This window comes from Mastigoproctus giganteus, chromosome 7 (genome assembly GCF_048544385.1).
Source record: "Mastigoproctus giganteus isolate SK-2022 chromosome 7, ASM4854438v1, whole genome shotgun sequence".
Taxonomy (NCBI): domain Eukaryota; kingdom Metazoa; phylum Arthropoda; class Arachnida; order Uropygi; family Thelyphonidae; genus Mastigoproctus; species Mastigoproctus giganteus.
Genome location: NC_143581.1, coordinates 6,579,562 through 6,598,551, shown reverse-complemented (window position 1 = coordinate 6,598,551; position 18,990 = coordinate 6,579,562). Strand labels below are relative to the sequence as shown.

The 18,990-nt window shown below is 33.9% G+C and overlaps 1 protein-coding gene across 2 annotated transcripts in view; it reads right to left on the bottom strand.

Annotated features, from left to right (window-relative positions):
* The window catches only part of Tep2 (Thioester-containing protein 2), a 198,383-nt gene that overhangs the window by 13,119 nt on the left and 166,274 nt on the right, over nucleotides 1-18,990 (bottom strand). For both annotated transcript variants that reach the window (XM_090377515.1, XM_090377516.1), the window contains exons 29-31: nucleotides 15,223-15,416; nucleotides 13,011-13,163; nucleotides 7,443-7,505 (exon numbers count right to left, since the gene is read on the bottom strand). In XM_090377515.1, coding sequence (XP_090233641.1) covers nucleotides 7,443-7,505; nucleotides 13,011-13,163; nucleotides 15,223-15,416 — 410 coding nt within the window. The remainder of the gene's footprint in view (nucleotides 1-7,442; nucleotides 7,506-13,010; nucleotides 13,164-15,222; nucleotides 15,417-18,990) is intronic.

Sequence of the window (18,990 nt, the reverse complement as noted above, 5' to 3'; positions counted from 1 at the left end):
TTAAATTGTGCAACCAAAAAAAAGTCAGAACAGAAAATTAGTACAGTCGATTCCAGTTTGGGGCACATCGGGACTAGTGCATTTTGGCCCGATTAAGCGGCTGCCCAATTATCCGAAGTTTCGCGTAAATAGTTAAAATTACAATGGACCCCGCTTTACAATTGGTTCACTGTACAATAAAATCACGTTACAATGGACTCACTATACAATGTTATAGTAAGCACCAGTCATTGTGATCACATTTGTGAATTGAATTTTAATTAAATTAAATTTATAACAGTAAAAAGATAGGCAATCAATAAAGAACACGGCACACAAATTGCAAGTAACACTATACACATATGTGAGAACAGAGTGACAAGTTATGAAGCTTTAAAAATAGGAATGAAGAGAAGATTCTGAAAATTAATTTTTTATGATTGAAGATTCCATGGAAGGGTAACCTCATTTCACAGTAATAACCCACAGAATTCCAGCTGTCAGTATTATCGCAAATTCAATAAGATCGAGTTAACTATCCATTTATGATAGATTGCACTAACAGAAAAGCCCAATAAACAGATGACTGCTAATTGTTTTATGGCTGTGACCTCCAGAAATCTGACTGAACCACATGGTATGGTCAGAGACAATCTCCAGTGCTGTGGTCTCCTGCCCCGATTAAACGGAAGAATGTTGTCCCAATTAAGCGAAGTAAACCCTGGCCATTTTCTTCATTGTTTTCTGTTTTTTAAGATTTGCCCCCGATTAACTGGTGGCCCAAATAACCGGAATCCACTGTATGTACATATTAAGCTATGCACGTTGATTGATTGATTTTATTGGTGCAAAAACGACTACGGTTATACTGCACCAAGAAAAGAGCTATGCACGTAAGCATAAATTTATTTTTAATTTGTTAACTGGAAAATATTCTTCCGATTTTCATGTATCATTTAATTTTGTTAATTGGTAAGGTAATAAAGTTATTGTACTTTATTTAAAGCAAGGGTCCACTGTATTTTGTTGGGAGATCCCTGGGTTAGGTTCTGTGCTATTGAACTTGTGCTTGTTTGAGACAATAAAAAATTGACTTCGAAGTGTGCAGTTTGTGACTTAAAGAGAGCAGAAGGTACACAAAACCTAGATGCTGCTGAAGAGATTGTGCTTAGCAGCATGAAGAGGAAAATTAATTGAGTGTACATTATCTGACAATGTATCAGGGTTTGTAAAGTTACTATATAAGTTACTACTGTTATAAAAATATAATATTAACTTATTACTACTATAAAAATTAAGTTTCCAATAGTTATAAAAGATGTGTATTTTTGTTAGCTTTTGGAACGTAACCCCTTTTTTGTACTGGTTCTTAGTCCCATATAACACTGTTTTGCATTACATGAGATTTTGTAGGAACCAAACTACCATGTTATAACAAGGGTTACCTGTATATTGCTGGATTTCTATGCATATTTTAGTGACATTTCACTTCATTCTTACAATCTTTTTAAGAGCCAAGTATAAAGTTCCATGAAAATCTGTCCACTGGGAGCCACTGTCCCTATTGTCTTCATATCCATTGATGATGGATATGGAGAACAGCAAGTGCTTTATGTATGTGCAAATGTGCCTAATAACTGTTCAATCAGCACAAAAGACAGCATCAATGCATCTATGCTACAGTATTGTATGACCTTGTCATACAACACTATCTACACAATAGTAAGAAGTGGTTTACAATATGCTATGGCACATTGAAATTACAGGCTGATAACAGATATTTGTCTGGGTTATGTTTTACTTGGTGTCCATGGCTCAACATTTGAATACCTGTGTAGCTAGACACCAAATCATTTGAATCCTTATGACTGCCTACTCAGGTGAGAGCTGCTTGCAGCAGGGTAATGCTGTTCTGCCTGGTTTGAGAAATACAATGGAGGACTTCTTCAGTGATTCCCCACAGTTATCAGACTCAAAAGAGCCTCAAGCACCTGAAACTTATCCTCCTCTACAGAAACAGCAAGTCATTATCCTGTGTAGAAGGCTAGAACATAATACCTCCAGAACTCTTGTTAGCAGGCAAAATTCATCTGTCTTTCCTGCTGTTTTACAGCAGGGGTACTCATGTCAGAATGGAGGATGTTATCCTTTGCATGGAAATTGAAGATGCTGACAATTACAGTAGATAAGTCTGGTGTGACATAAGCATAGGAAAAACAAAAATGAGATGTACGTTACAGAGACCAGATGAGTAAAACTAATATCTTTGAAAACAAAAGGGTGATCCAGAGATTAGAACTTTTAGGTTGGTCATGCATGTAGTAGTTCTGGATTTGCAATGATTGCTTTCTATATCAGCATGCTAGAGGTGCCAAAAGGTGAAAAGAAATACCCTCAATTTACTGGTCAATTAGGATTTATTAAATTTTATGGACTTTCATATAAAAGACTCACTGGCAAAACAGCAATCAGTTGATTGAAGAAATAACTACAATCAAAAGAATGTTTTGTTTTCACAAAAGGGTTTAAAATAAAACTTTAGATATTAAATGGAACCAAACAGCAATTTTAACAAATACCAGTGCTAAATATTGGAAAACAGGTCTTGAGCTTCAGGTTGCATATCACAAAACTTTCTAGTGACAATTGACAAATTGAATTAACAAATTTAAAATCAATAACATCTACATAAAATACTAAAACAAAACAAGTGTTAAAACACAAAATATGGAATATGGACAAAACTATGGAATATACAATAGCTTTTGAGACCATCAGCTGAAGAGGCACTTCGTCTCAAAAAGCTACTATATATTTTTAGTTTTACCCATATTTTATTGTATTTTAATGCTTTATCTTATTGTATTTCTGTTTTAATATTTTATGTCATTAATTTGTTACTGAATTAACATAAATTTTAAAATTTATGCTAATTCAGTTTCTGTCATCACTAGAAAGTTTTGTGAAATGGAAAATAATTTATTTTTCCAAAGCTAGTGAGCTTTCTATATCAAATATAATGTCCAAGATATGTACCAAAATAGATGTCAAAACAACTGATAATTTAGGGGAAAGAAAGATACAGAATTGTTAAGTTATCAGGGACCCTTAATCTTCACAATAAAATTAATTTGCAATAAAGTTATTGGCTGGAAGGGAGGAGTCTAGACAGGCTAAAGCAGATTGAGAAGTTCTTTGCTATGAGTACAAAGAATACTTACAAGGAATTCTTTATGTTAACTGCAAAAGGAAAATAATCAAGCATATCAGTTCACTTAATATCTAAGTCATCTTGAACTTCAGCATATATATTCATGCAAAATATATATTCAATATTTTCATAATTGAATATATTTTGCATGCTATTTACACATGCAAAAGTTAAATTTGAAGATTCCAGTGGCCTAGCTAATATTAACTGATGTTGAATGAATGATTTTACAAAAACTTAAAAATGGGCAAGGTATTAATTAAAAGTGAACAATGCACCAGAAGCTGATGGAATCTATTATATTTAAGGAAGCAGCAAAAGAAATCAGCAAACTTTAGGTATTATAATGTATTATAATTAAAGTAGTAGTAGGTGGTGGCAGCATGTGATGCAAGAAAGCAAGTGTATGAGCTTATGCCACATCAGCCAAAAAAAATACAAAACAATGCACTCTAAAATGTTTGTCCAGTTGCTCTTTAAATTTATTTAACCTATCAACTTCCACAACGACAGATGGAAGATTGTTCCAGCAATTAACCACCTGCTGGCTAAAGGAAAATTTCTGCACATTATTCTACATCTGTCCTTCCTCAATTTCAATTTATGCCCCCTTAGGTTCATAATCTGAACAAGTGGAAGAATCCCATCAGAATTCAGCATGCTCAACCCATTCAAGGCCTTATACACCTCACAGATGCCTAGTCTCCAGCTGCTGCAATTTGCAGAGCCTCTCCTGATAAGAGGATCCCTTCATTCCCCTCACCAATCTTGTTGCACTTCTCTGTACACTCAAGCAGATCTACATCCTTCCTAAAATGAGGCCTCCAGACCCACATGCAGTACTCAAGGCATGGCCTGACAATTGCCTTATACAGAGGGACAATCACCTTTTCCCTGCTAGCAAAATTCCTCTATATCATTGACAACACCCCATGACCTGCCCTGAAAGCCTGTCTGCATTGCTCAGAAAACTTCATATCTGACTGCACAATTACTCCCAGGTCTTTTTCATTTTCTACCAACTTAAGTATAGTGCCACACAGTTGGTACATTTCTCTGGGGTACTTCTACCCACATGTAGTACTTTGCATTTTTCAATGTTAAGCTTCAGTTACCACTTCTCAGCCCATCTGCCCAAATTTTCTAGATCTTGTTGTACTGTCATTACCCTACAAACTTTGATACTAAGCCTGATATACATTCATCAATATCATTGATAAATATACAAAACAGTGGACCCAACACCAAACCCTGTGGAACTCCACTAATAACATTAGTCCATGAAGAGCAGCACCCATTGATTACCACCCTCTGTCTTCTCCCACTCAACTATCCTTTTATCCATTGTAGCAACTTACCCTTAATACCATTCTGCTCCAATTTGTACAATAGTCTTCCATGTGCAACAGTGTCAAAAGCTTTCCTGAAATCCAAATATATGATATCAAAATTGTTTTTTTCATCCAGTTCCTTTGTAACTACATAATATCCTATCAAATTTGTCAGACAAGACTTTCCCTTAACAAACCCATGCTGTGTCTGAATTATTGCAGCAATCTTGTCTAGATGATCCTGCAATGCATCTTTAACTAGTGACCATTACTTTACCCGGAACAGAAGTTAAACTAACTGGTCTGTAATTACTCGTGTCACCCTTCAATCCCCTTTGTGAATGAAGCTAACTATGAGAGGCAAAATTAGCATCTGCAGACCTGCATATCTGATGTGTCAGGGAGTTTGATGGAATCCTTAGTTAAAGATGTAATACAGTCTGTCCTCGTATAGCACGATAGTTGTGTTCCTAGAAACTCTCGTGCAATGCAAAATCGTGCAATATAAACAACAGGCCCTATGGGAAAAGTGGGGTTAGGTGCCGATCACCCAAGATTGAACACGCACATTTGGAACCAAAACATTAACCAAACACAATAAATAATCGGGTAATTTTAATCGTTATAAAATACTTACGTATTTTATAATGATTAAAATACGTAATAAAAAATATATTTTTTATTATAATATAATAAAGTATTTTTTACGAATAAAATACGTATTTTAATTGTAAAAAAATTATTATTTTAAATAAAATAGTCTTAATAAAATACGTATTTTATTACAACTATTACATAATAAAATATTGCTAATGCTTTTGCTTCTATCGCAAGAAAACTTGTTTTTTGTTTGATTTTCTATCCAAAAAGATGACAGCCGTTCCATCCCTTCCAATTCTTGTGTCTTAATCTAATGGATTTTAATTACGCTTTGAGTTGTTCTAGCTATGAAAGTTGTTTTTATTTTCTCCGCATTCTTTGTAATTCTTGGCATTGCCTCATTTAGGTCTGCAGCACGTGCAATATCACACGGTCTTTCATTTCGCTCAAAGCGTTTCACAATTTCATATTTTTTTCTCTATCGACAGAGGCGGACTGGCCATAAGCCTTACCCGGGAAATCCCGGTGGGCCGAAGGCCGGTGTGATTTTGGCCATAAACCGTAGTATGAGGCCACTATAAATTTTCCCGGGTAAGAATTTTTGACCCAGTCTGCCTTTGTTTATCGATATTGCTTTTTTTTTTCCCTCTGAATCTGCAGTGTCTTTACCAGGACGCTTCCTTTTCACACCTTTTAAGTATTTTACTAATTTTTAGGAAATAAAGCACAATTACAAAATGAGGAGGCACGCTTGATACACATAAACAAAGCTGCGCGCGGGTAGCAACTGAATAAACAACACCGTAAAGGCTGAGATACACTATTAACACCTCACATTTTACTAAAGCACATTTCTGGGGGTTACTACCATAAAACAATAAAAACAATTTCCAGTTTTCTTTCTGCTAGTAGAATCTGTTATAAACTGGTAGTAAACTCCATCTAATTGCATTTGCAATTATATTGATAGCTGGAATTGTGTTGGTTTTTACGTTATTATGGTGAATGTGTTTCCCCTTCACTGATATAAAACACAAATACATTTTCAGAATCTTCTCTTCATTCCTATCGTGTTGCGTTCGGTTGGGGTGATTCTGCGTTCAACTGCCATTTCTTGTAAACACAAAGGCGAATCGTGCATAAGCGAATTTGGTTCGTGTTAAATAAGATAACGTTCCCCTATTTATAAATCGTGTATGATCGAATTCGTGTAATGTAAACACGTGTTATACGAGGACCAACTGTACTAGATTATCTGGACAAGAATAGAATCAAAGGAATGGCAGCACTACTTTGTTAGATTATGCATGTCTTATCCAATTAGTTTTAAACATAGAAAGAATTATACTTAGATTTCAAGTAATATATTCTAATGTTATGAGTTGAGTCCTTCAAGGTTTGGTGCTGATCCCCTTACCATTTCTTATATTCATTAATAATATTGGTGTATTTATTTAGAGTTCAATCTCTAAGTTTGATGATCACATAGAAATTGCAGGTTGGCCAATGATGTAATCAGGGTATGCTATTTCAACAAGACGTGGATAAATTATTTGGATGGGTTCAAAAGTGACAACTGAAGTTTAACAGTGGAAAATGTGTAGTGTTGCATCTGGGGAACAGTAATCCTAAACAGATATGAAGTTCTTTGAACAGCATAGACAGACTGATAAGGACAGCTCCTAGGGTATTTTTTTATCTTCAATATTGCATATGGGTTGCAAATTCCATTTTAGGAAAATTGCACTTGTTGGCTTGTTAAAGCTTGTACACAGACAAGTGCAAAGATTGGTTAAGGGCACAAGGGACTCTTGATAGGAACCAAGAAAAATTAACTGCTTGAATGGGAAAGTAGGTCTGTGGAGTGATCTGATCAATGTGTTTAAGGCTCTTAAGATCTGTACACTTAATGACATACATGAGGGGGCAAATTTAAACTGAGAGGGATAATTGCAGAGTAGATGTCCAAATATTTCTTTAGTGAAAGAGTAATCGTTGGAATAAACTCCCACCTACTCTTGAAGGTTGAAAAAGTATCTAAATTTAAAGAGAATGTACAACTACTTTAAAGAAATAAGTAAATGAAGTAAGGGAGAGTGACAAAGTTTGCTTTTTCTGGTGCAACAATCTTGCTCCCTTGCATCATTTTGCCAATAATAATTAGAAAGCGATGTTAAACAAATTAAGGGATATACCTAAGAAAAGTAATAAGGCTATCTTTTGTTTCCTGGTGGAGCATTTTTCTGCATGAATAAAATGAAAAAAGCTTTATTGCATACCTTTTATTTATTTTCAAGTTTTCTAAAATCTTGATAACTTACTTGAACAATTCCAACACCAAATCCTGAAGCTTTCAATTCCACATAGCTAGTTGTAGGAGGAAGCTGGAAGGGGGAAAAAAAAAAAAAACCATGATTATATATAGCACTAAGTTGCCATTGTATGATTATCAACTGGATAATCATTCTCAATGCTCCAGTACATGCAAACTTGGGTAGAAGATAAGCGAAGTTCTATTAAGTTTTTTTAATTATTTTTTAATGATAATCTTTAATAATACCAAGTTGTATACACTGGAACAAATGAGGCCCTAGAAGGGCCCAGTGAGTACCATTGCATACTAAGGAAGGTAACAAAACAAAGTTAACATCAAGTTTAATTTTTAACAACAGTTTAAATAAAGCTGAACTTAGTTTTCATGAAAGTTCAGTTTCACTTAGTTTTCTGCCATCTATAGCAGTTTTCTGTTGCAGATGGCAGAAAACACTTGTAATGTTCTGCCAGCTAAATATACAGCACAACAGTTACAATTTATAGTCTATGGTTTTTTATTTAAAAAAAAAATAAAAAAGGTAAATGTACAAAGCAGGACTTAAGGAATGACTGGAGAATACACCATGGAGTTTGTTAATAAATCATCCTCAAATTTCAAATGAGGTATTCTGTTTTATAGAATAAGCCTAATGAAGAATAACAATTTTTGATTAGGAAAACTGTTCAAGAAGAGAATTAATGAAACCACCAAGTCAAATACAGTAGATACATCCAGGCAGCAATGTGAGGATTCATCTGATTCCCACAGTTGATAATATTGAGTATAAGGGGCATCTATGCACATGGTGAGCAGTTCTTAATTCCTTAATAATAGGTATGATTGGTTTTTCACCAAAGATTTGGACCTGGTAAGCAGGACGCAAATATTTTCTAATTTAAGTTAAAGCAAGATTATACAAGACTTTTTTGGCATTGTGGTTTTAATATCGCTTACAGACAATTTAATTATCCTTGTTTCTGGAAACTCCAGACTACAACTTGAAATCTGTGCTAATGAAGTCCTATCAGACCTAGATGAGTGGTGTAGTACACAAATTAACTATTTCTGTTCCCAAAACAAAACATTCTTCTCAAAGGAAAATTAGACCCAAATAGACCTCCAAGTATTAAGATTAAAGAACAATCACAATAAAATTAGTTAACTCGTACAAATACCTAGGAATTATATTAGATAAACTTCAATTCCTTACCCATGCTAAATATGTACTAAGCAAAATCAAGACTTTGACAGGCAAAATAATCAGAATTACCAAAGGTTCTTAGGGTTTGAAACCCTCCACTCTTAAGCTGTACTACAAATGTATATTTATTCCTATTGTCTGTTATGCTACGGGCACTTGGGGCCCCAGTATATGCAGAGTCACGGTGGAAAAAATCTTTACTCAAGCCCAGCACTTCTTCCTGATTGCAACTTCAAGAGCTTGTTCCACGGTTTCAATGTCGGCACTATAGGTAATCAACGGTAAACTACCAATTAAATACGAAGTGCTGTACAATTACTTTCAGTATTGTAGAAGGAAGGGTATTGCAGGACAGTTCAACCAGTTTTCTGTTAACCTGGATGTGCCAGTGAAAGAAGATAACACTAGATTAAGAAAGCAGTTCCTCCAGGAATGGCAAAATGAATGGACTAATGCCAACACTGGAAGAATTACTACCCTTTTTATACCTCAAGTTGCCAAAAAACATTGGCCTTGGTTTAACCCAGGTCTTCACTAAGGCGCATTTAGGGCTAGAGCCTCAAGCTGCGAACAAATTTAGACTATGTATATAAAGTGCTTAGCATCATAATACACAGCCATTTCTGAATAAACAGAAAATTTTTAAGGTGGCATCGTTTTAGGTTAAATCTCATATTGTGAATACCTTCACAACGAGTTGCCATGATATTGCACTACTTCGAATAAGTAACGCTTCACCTAAGGAGAAGACTAGTGTTACTTATTCTCAGATAGGTACCACCACCCAGACAGCACTGTTTCAGGGCTATTTGGCCCTTCGTCAGTGAGTGGGTAGGTACCCAAAGTCTTAGTCTTAGTCTAAATACATCATACACCATCAGGCATCTCTCATATTGTGGAGTTATACTTCATAACTGTTTTTGCCATCATTGCATCACTTGGGTACCTACCCACTCACTGACGAAGGGCCAAATAGCCCTGAAACAGTGCTGTCTGGGTGGTGGTACCTATCTGAGAATAAGTAACACTAGTCTTCTCCTTAGGTGAAGCGTTACTTATTCGAAGTAGTGCAATATCATGGCAACTCGTTGTGAAGGTATTCACAATATGAGATATAACCTAAAACGATGCCACCTTAAAAATTTTCTGTTTATTCAGAAATGGCTGTGTATTATGATGCTAAGCACTTTATATACATAGCCAGGTCTTCACCTAACTTTCCTTCTATCTGGGCATGGCAGCCTACACTCAAAGTTATTTACTCTGGGTTTGGCTGTGTCTCCTCTTTGTAAATGTAGCTCAGAGGAGACAGTCCAACATATAATCTTAGAATGTCGATATTATGAAGACATTCTATTTGAGCTTCAGGCATTGACCGAAGTTTACGATGTAAATAACTACACCAAGTATTTAGAATGTAAAGAAAATTATCAGGTACTGGCTAACTTTGTAGACAAGGCTTTCCAAAGAAGGAAAGGACTTGCCAGCTGAGAATAATTATGTAATAAGTGTACTACCACTGTATATATTGCCTTGACATTAATCAAATTGTTACAGGACCTCTGATGAGGAAATTTATTTGTGTTTATTGCCAGAAGGCAATATTAGCGTTTAGAATATAAGTTGATGTGCCAGGTTCACTGTTGGGTGGGCAGTGTCCTGGGACTTCAGCCTCTAATAAGGTGCATAAATTGTAAATCTTAAATCTGACCTCACTGTAACTGAACTGGAAGGTTCTAACTATCTGTATAGTTATATAAGTTGAAGGTTAATGTAGAAATTGGTGCCTTCAACAAATTGTAGTAATTGAGTTGCAAGCATTATGGATATACAGTATGGTCAAATGTGCAGCTATACTACATTTGTCTCAGGCAAGAGACTTATTGTTTGTAATAATTCCTGTGAAGTTGGTGGATCACGATGTTTTGTAAAACCACAAATTAAGTATTCTACAGTTACTCTTCAGCTGCGGATAGGGGGAAACCCTGGAGCCCGCATAAAATACTTTGAATACTTAAAAAAAAAGTGGTTTTAATAATGCAACTTTACTAGAGCAACATCCAACTTATAGAAGTCTGCAGAGGGAAATTTATCAGAGTTGCAGGGGTAAGTTAGGACGATTAATTTAGGGCTTAGTCTCCATTGTTCATTTCTAACCAGGCACTGCATTTTCTTGCATCTGGAGGATGAGTTCGAAGGAGCAAACTATAGGCAGACAATCAGTTAAAATAATTGGTATCTGCTCTTCCACTACAGCAAAGCAGATATCAATGATTGATATAATTGGTATCTGCTTTGCTGTAGTGGCAGGGAAGGACTGCACAACAAAACTGTGGGTTTTCATATTGCCCATCAAATTATTCCCTATTTAGGTGGAGGCTTCAAAATGATTGGAAGGAAAAGGTCACAATTTAAGACATTTGTAAACATTTCCAAACAGGTATGAATTGCACTATGTGCAAGAAGTATTCAGACACCCTCCATGAAAGTTGTGCACCACATCGGGACTTCCTCACAGATAGCCCCAAACTTCAGAAGTTCCCTGTGCAAGCATATCAGCTCAGACATAATACAAATATTATGTCTGCTTGTTGTAGGGTTTTAGGCATTAGGCACATCAGCAACTTTGACTATATTGTGCCATGTATGTCGGTAAATTGCATGCATTCCGTGGTCAATGTGTTTGCTGGGGGGGGGGAGTTTCCAGGAGAAAATACCTGAGATTGACTAACTCAGCCATTTTGGGGAGAAGACCATGTCATTAACAGGTTTGTTTGTTGTTTGGAGCATTAGCAACTAAGGCCATATTGCTCCGGAATATGCGGTGGTCATTCCCTGACCTTTCCGCATCTGGTGGTGACGGGCTCAAACCCTGGTCTAGTTATTAACAGGATTCTAACTAGTCTTTTTCCACTTGGTGTACAGAGGATGGTGATTATACCAACTGTGCTAACCACAAAGACATGGATCTGCTTCTGCAGCAGCATTATGTTAGGAGTCAATCTGGGACACAAGACTGACTGGATGATACATCAATAACCATTGTGCAAATCTGTCTCAACCTCACAAAATCCACTTCAACACATGTTATTGAAAGATGGAAGACCTTACGTGATACCTCAATTAAAAAAAAGGTCTAAACTCATACAATTTGACAAACCGTAAAGATGGTAGTTTGTGCCTCCTGCATGTTGTCTTTTTGCAGAACAGATCCAAGATGCCACAGGAACGTCAATCAGTACATCAACCATCAGTAACCAAAATCATGGTTACTGAAGCAAAATGGTATTTGAAACTGTCATTCGTGATTTTCATGTGCATTAGAAGAGTAAGAGAAGTTGCTATGCAATGTTTGTGGATGCTGCCCAGAGCAAACTTGTTGGTATACATTTTGACAACAAAATTTGTTGCAGTGTCTGGAAGTATAAGGAAATTAACTCTGTCAGACCTAGTATGTCAGTGGCAGAATTGATACTAGAACAAGTAGAAGCAAATTCTGGCCTGTACCTACTACACATTTTGTAGAAATTATGCCCAGGAAAGTTAAGCTTAGAAGTGGCCTTACTACAGTAGAGCAGCAAAAATCTGAACATCAATAATCCAAACGAGCCTGTTGAATTTTAATTTATTAAACAGCAATCCTAATAAGCTAAATCTGAGGAATATTATCCACAGGCTATAAAAATGAGGATATAAAGCAAATTAAATGATATGTGAAAAATCTACACACAAACTGGATGCCAAATTGACAAATGATCAACAAACTGAATGCTGTCCAACTCTACTACCCTTGCTGAAAAGAGTGACAAATCCGGCAGCAAAGAAAAAGTTCAAAAATGGCACAACAAAAAAAAAAGCAATCATTTTCATTAAAAGCCTATACATGTGTTATTGTGGATGAAAGTTCCATTTGTTTTGTTACCTATGAATAAAAATAAGTGCAGCTGTTTTTATTTCTAAACTTACTGAACTTCTTGTTTGTTTTGGAAGTCTCCAGAAGACCATTTTTGATAAGTTCAAAAATCCAAACAAATCACAAGTTCAAACTACCTCCCCCAATTAGTTAGGATTATCAATGCTCTACTGTATATATATCATGTTTTAGGATTAAAAACGTTTTGCAACTATTGTAGAAGTTGCATGTGTCCAAATACCTTTTTGGTGACTTAACTGCAACAATAGGGAAAAATTGCAAAGTGGGGGCTTTGCTGCATAAAAAAGTGTAAAAACATTGACTATAAAGTAATTTTGGAAATCATATATTGAACTAGCTTCAATTGCATAACTAACGAAAATGTTAATAAAAGCAGTAAATTATGGGGGACCTAACAAACAATTCCTAAGTTCAAGTGAACCAAAAGCTAAAATTATTACCTGAATTTTCTGTAAAACCATAGCATTATCCCCATTGATGCTGATTATTTTGCTTCTCTCCTGTTTTAATGTATACTCAATATTAACTGAAATAGTGGAGGATGCAAGACGTGATGCCAATGAAGCAAGTGCCTGAATACCAATAACTGTATCCTGTAAAAGAAGGGTCTTTGATTAAATTAATTCACATACAAAAGAATGTAACACTATCCCTTATGCAAAAGGGAGAGAAAAATTTCCACCTTATTATGAATTTGTGTAACTTTTACTAGTATATAACAGAGCTATGGTGGTCAATACATTTTATTCTACATTGATATCAATTTTATTTAGAAGCATAAGAGAAATAAAATATCTATTTAGAAGGATATTTATAAAATAAAATATCAATTTAGAAGGATATGAGAAATTTACCCAAATATGATACATAGAACACTTCCATATGATCAGATTCAACATCCATTTTGCATTAATCTTTTATTCATTTTAATTTCTGGAGGATATCATAGAGGTAAATTTCTCTCATCCTTCTACAAATAGAAACTTTTACATATAGACACTTAAATTTAGTAGAGCTATGTTTCCCTAGGAAAAGTATGTATGCCTATATACATACATTCTGTTGATAATCCTGAAAAGAGTGATAAATCTGGCAGCAAAGAAAAAGTTCAAAAATGGCACAAAAAAAATAAGCAATTATTTTCATTAAAAGCCTATACATGTGTTATTGTGGATGAAAGTTCCATTTGTTTTGAAATTTTTCTAATAAAGCTACTATCTCTTATTCTCTTCCAACTAATTATAAAATGGCAACATCAGATCACACCTGTTGACCAGAGTTGCTTGATTTGCAAAGACTAAAATTAAAGAATCTGAAATTCAGATCAAGAATATAACTGAGTAAAATACATATAGATGTAGAGGTTATTTTGCATTTTTTTTAAACTGCTTTGATTTGACAATTTTACTCTAGTGTTAGGCAATATAATCAAAATAAGAGGATAATATTTTAAAGCATTTATATAGTTTTTTTTTAAATTGAAAAAATCCTCCACACAGCCTGCTATATCAAAAATATAATGCAGAAGATCTGCCCAACAGATTCACCAAAAAGGTTAATAATGGACAATTCAGGAATATTTACTCATAACTATAAAACAATATTTTATAACAAGTATGTCCATGCTATTGCTAAACAGAAATATGACTGCTGGAAAACATTGGTGAAAACAGCAGGAAATAATGCCCCTTGGGGATTGGTTTATAAAATTTGCGCTGGCAAATTCAGAGCACTTCTGTATGATACCCTCCAGAAATTAAAATGAATAAAACGTTAATGCAAAATGGATGTTGAATCTTGAAGAATGAACAACCCATGATGAATATCTCAACCATTGTTAAGTCCATTAAAAATAACAAGCACCTAGGCATGGCCCTACTAGAGGGAAGTAATCAAAAAGTTCTCTAGTCTTTATTCAAATGAATTGTTGAAAGTTTTTAATAACTGTCAAAGAGATGGTGTATTTCCATTACCCCTGGAAGGATGCACTGCTCAAGTTTATCCTAAAATCTCCAACCAAGCCAACCAGTTCACCTGCTTCATATAGACTTATTGCATTGCTTCCTGGTAAAGTTTGAGAAGCCATCTACCAAAGTAATATTAGCCTTTCTAACAAACAATATGGTTTCACTCCTGGTGTAGGTACTGAGGATGCACTTCACTCTTTATTTCGTAATGTCGGGAATAGGATTATAAATATACCTTGGGAATTTTTGTAGATGTCTGGTGCCTTTGATTTCATTAGTTGGGACAGTGTATTGACAATGTTGTGCATGGCTAAATGTCCTTTTAATATTTTCTCTATAATTAAAGATTACTTTAAGGATTGTACAGTAACTGGTAAGTCGAATTTTGTAGGGCCCTTTAATGTGGAACTGGGTTTTGGAAGATTGGCTCAAGAAATAATTTGACCACTCACCACAACAGCTTATGCAGATGATATGGTAATACTTGTGCATGAAACTTCAGAAAGGAGCTTGAAATGAGATCTGACTGCATATTGAAAAAATTATGCAAATGGTGTAATTTACATAGGTTGACAATTTCTACATCCAAAACTAAAATCACAATGTTGAAGGGTAAATTGGCTCTTAGTAGACCTCTCATTGAATGGTATTTCCTTACAGCAAGTATTAATGATTAAATTCTTACCTGTGTGGAAGAATAACCGCCATTCTCATTCTGTTGGGAAATTAACCATCTTATAATAGGCAAAGCACTTCCAACATCATCTCTTAGTGAGTATGTTAAGAGTGCATATGCTGTCATTTCAACATCTTGGGACTGTGGGATATATTTTGATTTTGTGGGCAACTGTTCAGATCTAGACCAATATAATATATCAGCTAGGACATGAAAGAAAAAACAGAAAATTAGAATGCTAATAATTTTGTTAAATAAATGTATTCAAAGCTATAGTCTTAAATTTTCACATGAATAGTGATAATATGAAAATATACTTGCAAAATTATGAAATTATACTCAACACTTCATTCTTAAAAGTGGAATGCAACATTGCTACTGGGATAAGTTCAAAAATTAGATTTTTATTGAAATCTAAATAACTAGTAGGGCTCCTAAAATTGAAGTAAATACTTTGACAAAAAAAAAAAATTCAATTGCAAGGTGCCTGTTGACTAATCAGTACTGTGCTTTATTTTTTGAAAATGATATAAAGCTTAGATTTCACTTCACTATATTGCTTATTTTATTTTTCATTCAAGAATTTAAGATAAGTATTGGCTGTGGAACATGGGATAATGTACATATTGCATAATTGAAAAATGTATCATTACTGTGACCAGTTTCTGATATCAAGAATTTAAAGAAACTCCTCTGGCTACACAAACTCCTGCATTACAGAATTTAAAGACTGGTTCACTATATATTACTATTCAACTGCCTACAGTAATGTGTCAGTGCTTAACAGGTTCTTAAACAGAAGTTTGAGAACTTAAGGTAAATAATTAAATAAATTTTTATTTAGATAACTTAAGGTAAAGAATGACAAATCTGAGCTAGGATAGTTTTTGAACCAAAAAAATTAAATAAAATAAAATTAAAAAAATATATAAATATATATATCCTCAGTGTTTGTATTGAGGTACTGGACAGAGCCTTGAATCCAACATAATTGTTAAAATATCCAGACATTTTAGATCCACTTAAACTTTCTTTTAGAGTAAAAAAAAAAGCATTAATCTGTGCATGCATGTGCACACATAGTAACAGAAAACTAGCTTATACTAAAGTGATTAAGTTACACAACTAAATACTAAGAAAAACTGAATGAATCAAAGAACTCCTTGGGTACACAGCCAGAAGTAGTAGAGTCTAATTTTTTCTGCCATATGCACAAGTTTTCCAGAGCATTTTAATATAAAAGCAAATATAATAAATGAAAACAGCCATAATTAAAGTAAATTAAATAAATTAATAAAAATTTAAGGTTGCTGTGGAACTTTTCTTCAGGATATAGAGAAGCTTTCAGTTTCCCCTATATCCTGAAGAAAGTTTCCACAGCAACCTTAAATTAACAATAAAGAGTACAGGGCCTTTGTAATTGTCAGGAAATCCAGATATTAACTAAACTAAGTTTTCACATGTACTTTGGTAAATAATGCTAGTTTATAAAAGATTGTTTATAATTGCTTTAATTAACTGATGATATATTCAGAAATCCTTGTGCTGTGATGAAACAACTAGATAGCTTAGCTTAATTATCAGCACTCGCCTCATAGTAATCCATTTAGTTTAATGAAAGTTTCAACACGTACATAGTAGTTATGAAACTTAAATTCTGATTAGTAGCTATTTTTAACTTAAATTATGAATTACTAAATTATGAGCTTTAAAAATTGTTAAAATTTGCCTAAGAAAGGAAAGTGCACATTCCATTCTATAGTTGTCTAATTAAAATTATGTATTAAAAAATAAAATAAAAGTGAGATAAAAGCTAATAGCTGTGCACAAGCAACTTTTGAAACAGTCTTCAGTTAGCTATAGTGGAAAGAGAAGAACAAGTGAAGTATGTTATATACTGGTTAAGTTCCCAAAATTCATTTCAGTGCACATGGAAGGAGACTTGGAGCCAACAAACAGGTATACGCAGTAATATTCTTCCACATATTTTTGGAATATGTTAAACTTCATAAACAAGACTATCCTTTGTGACCTATTTTTCCTTTCAACAGTCCACTTATGCTAATCTATCCATGTTCTTTGTCAAAATTATTTCATAATGAGATTTTCTCGGTTCAGGGTTTACAATACTAAGGAGGCACACAAACGTATAACTTCCGTGACTATATCTGAAAATGATATTTTCACGTCCTTTGATGTCTTCTCTCTATATAAAAACGTGCATATCGAAACCATGCTACTAGCTCTTAAAGAACTATTAATTAAAGACGACACTTTGACAAAACGTACTGACTTAAATATTAATGACATTTTAGAGCTCACATCACTGTTACTTAATGCCAAGCAATTTAGATTTCAAAATATCTATGAACAAATTTTTGGCCTTCCTATGGCCTCTGTATTTCTGCCCCTTTATCTGAAATCTACCTAGAGTTCTATTGAAGAAAAAATACTTCAACCTTTTCCTCTAGGTATCAAATTGTACAAGATACATGGACGATGTCCTTTTAACAGTTAACAAAACAACTATTGACACTTTATTTAATACAATGCATGAGACTCAAATTTACCCTTGAAGTAGAAATCAATAATAAAATAAATTTTCTAAATCTTACTATATATAAAATCAGTACATTTTTAGGCACCAAAATATACAGAAAGAACACACTTACAGGTAAGTTCTTAAATTATTACTCACACCATCCTCTATACATCAAAAAGTAGTTCTTTATAATCAGATATATAATGCTATTAAATAGTCACACACAAACAGATCTATTTGTAGCATTGCAATACCTCACTAAAAAAAAAAAAAATTATACAGGAAATACCCATTACAACTAATAAAAGAAATCATTACTAAAGTCCATAATAATATTAATAACCATAACAACATTAATAACCATGTGAATGAGATACACAAACCCCTTATTGTTCTTCCATACCATCAACAATAAGCTAGACAACTTCAACAGGTTTTTAAGAATACAGATAAAGTTAATATTTACATCTTATAATAAATTAGGTTCTAAATGTAATTCATACAAGACAACATATGAGTATGTGACAGGATTATAATAACATTATATATTTGATTAGATGTCAATCAGATTGTCAAGCATGTTTCATTGCTAGTATAACAGCTAAATTTGGAACTTCAAAAATTTCTAACACACGTGCCTACTACCACTTGAATAGCTTCAAATCTAATTTATCGAGTACAGAACTAACACATGTTCAATCTTATAATCATAACCCACGCATCGATTCGGCTATTACAGTAGTTAAACTGAATTCTAGTTACAACAAAATTCTTCAAAATGAAGCTCTCGTTATTGTAGTGGTTTAAGCACCACACATCATTCAACATATTAAACAAGATCAACTTCTCCCCTATTTGGAATTTAGCACAAAGTTTCCACATGCACTGAAATGCATTTCAGGAACTTCACCAGTATATAACATACTTTGCATGTTCTCTTTCCACTATAGCTAACTGAAGACAGTTTCAAAAGTTGCTCGTGCGTGGCTATTAAGCTTTTCTCACTTTTATTTTATTATACATAATTTTAATTAGACAACTATAGAATGGAATGGGCACTTTCATTTCTTAAGCAAATTCATTTTTAAAGCTCAATTTAGTAATTCTAATTTTTTTTTTTCAAATTCATAATTTCTTCAAGTTAAAAATAGCTACTAATTGGAATTTAAAAGGTTCATAACTACTATGTACGTGTTGAAACTTTCAAACTAAGCGGATTACTATGAGGTGAAGCT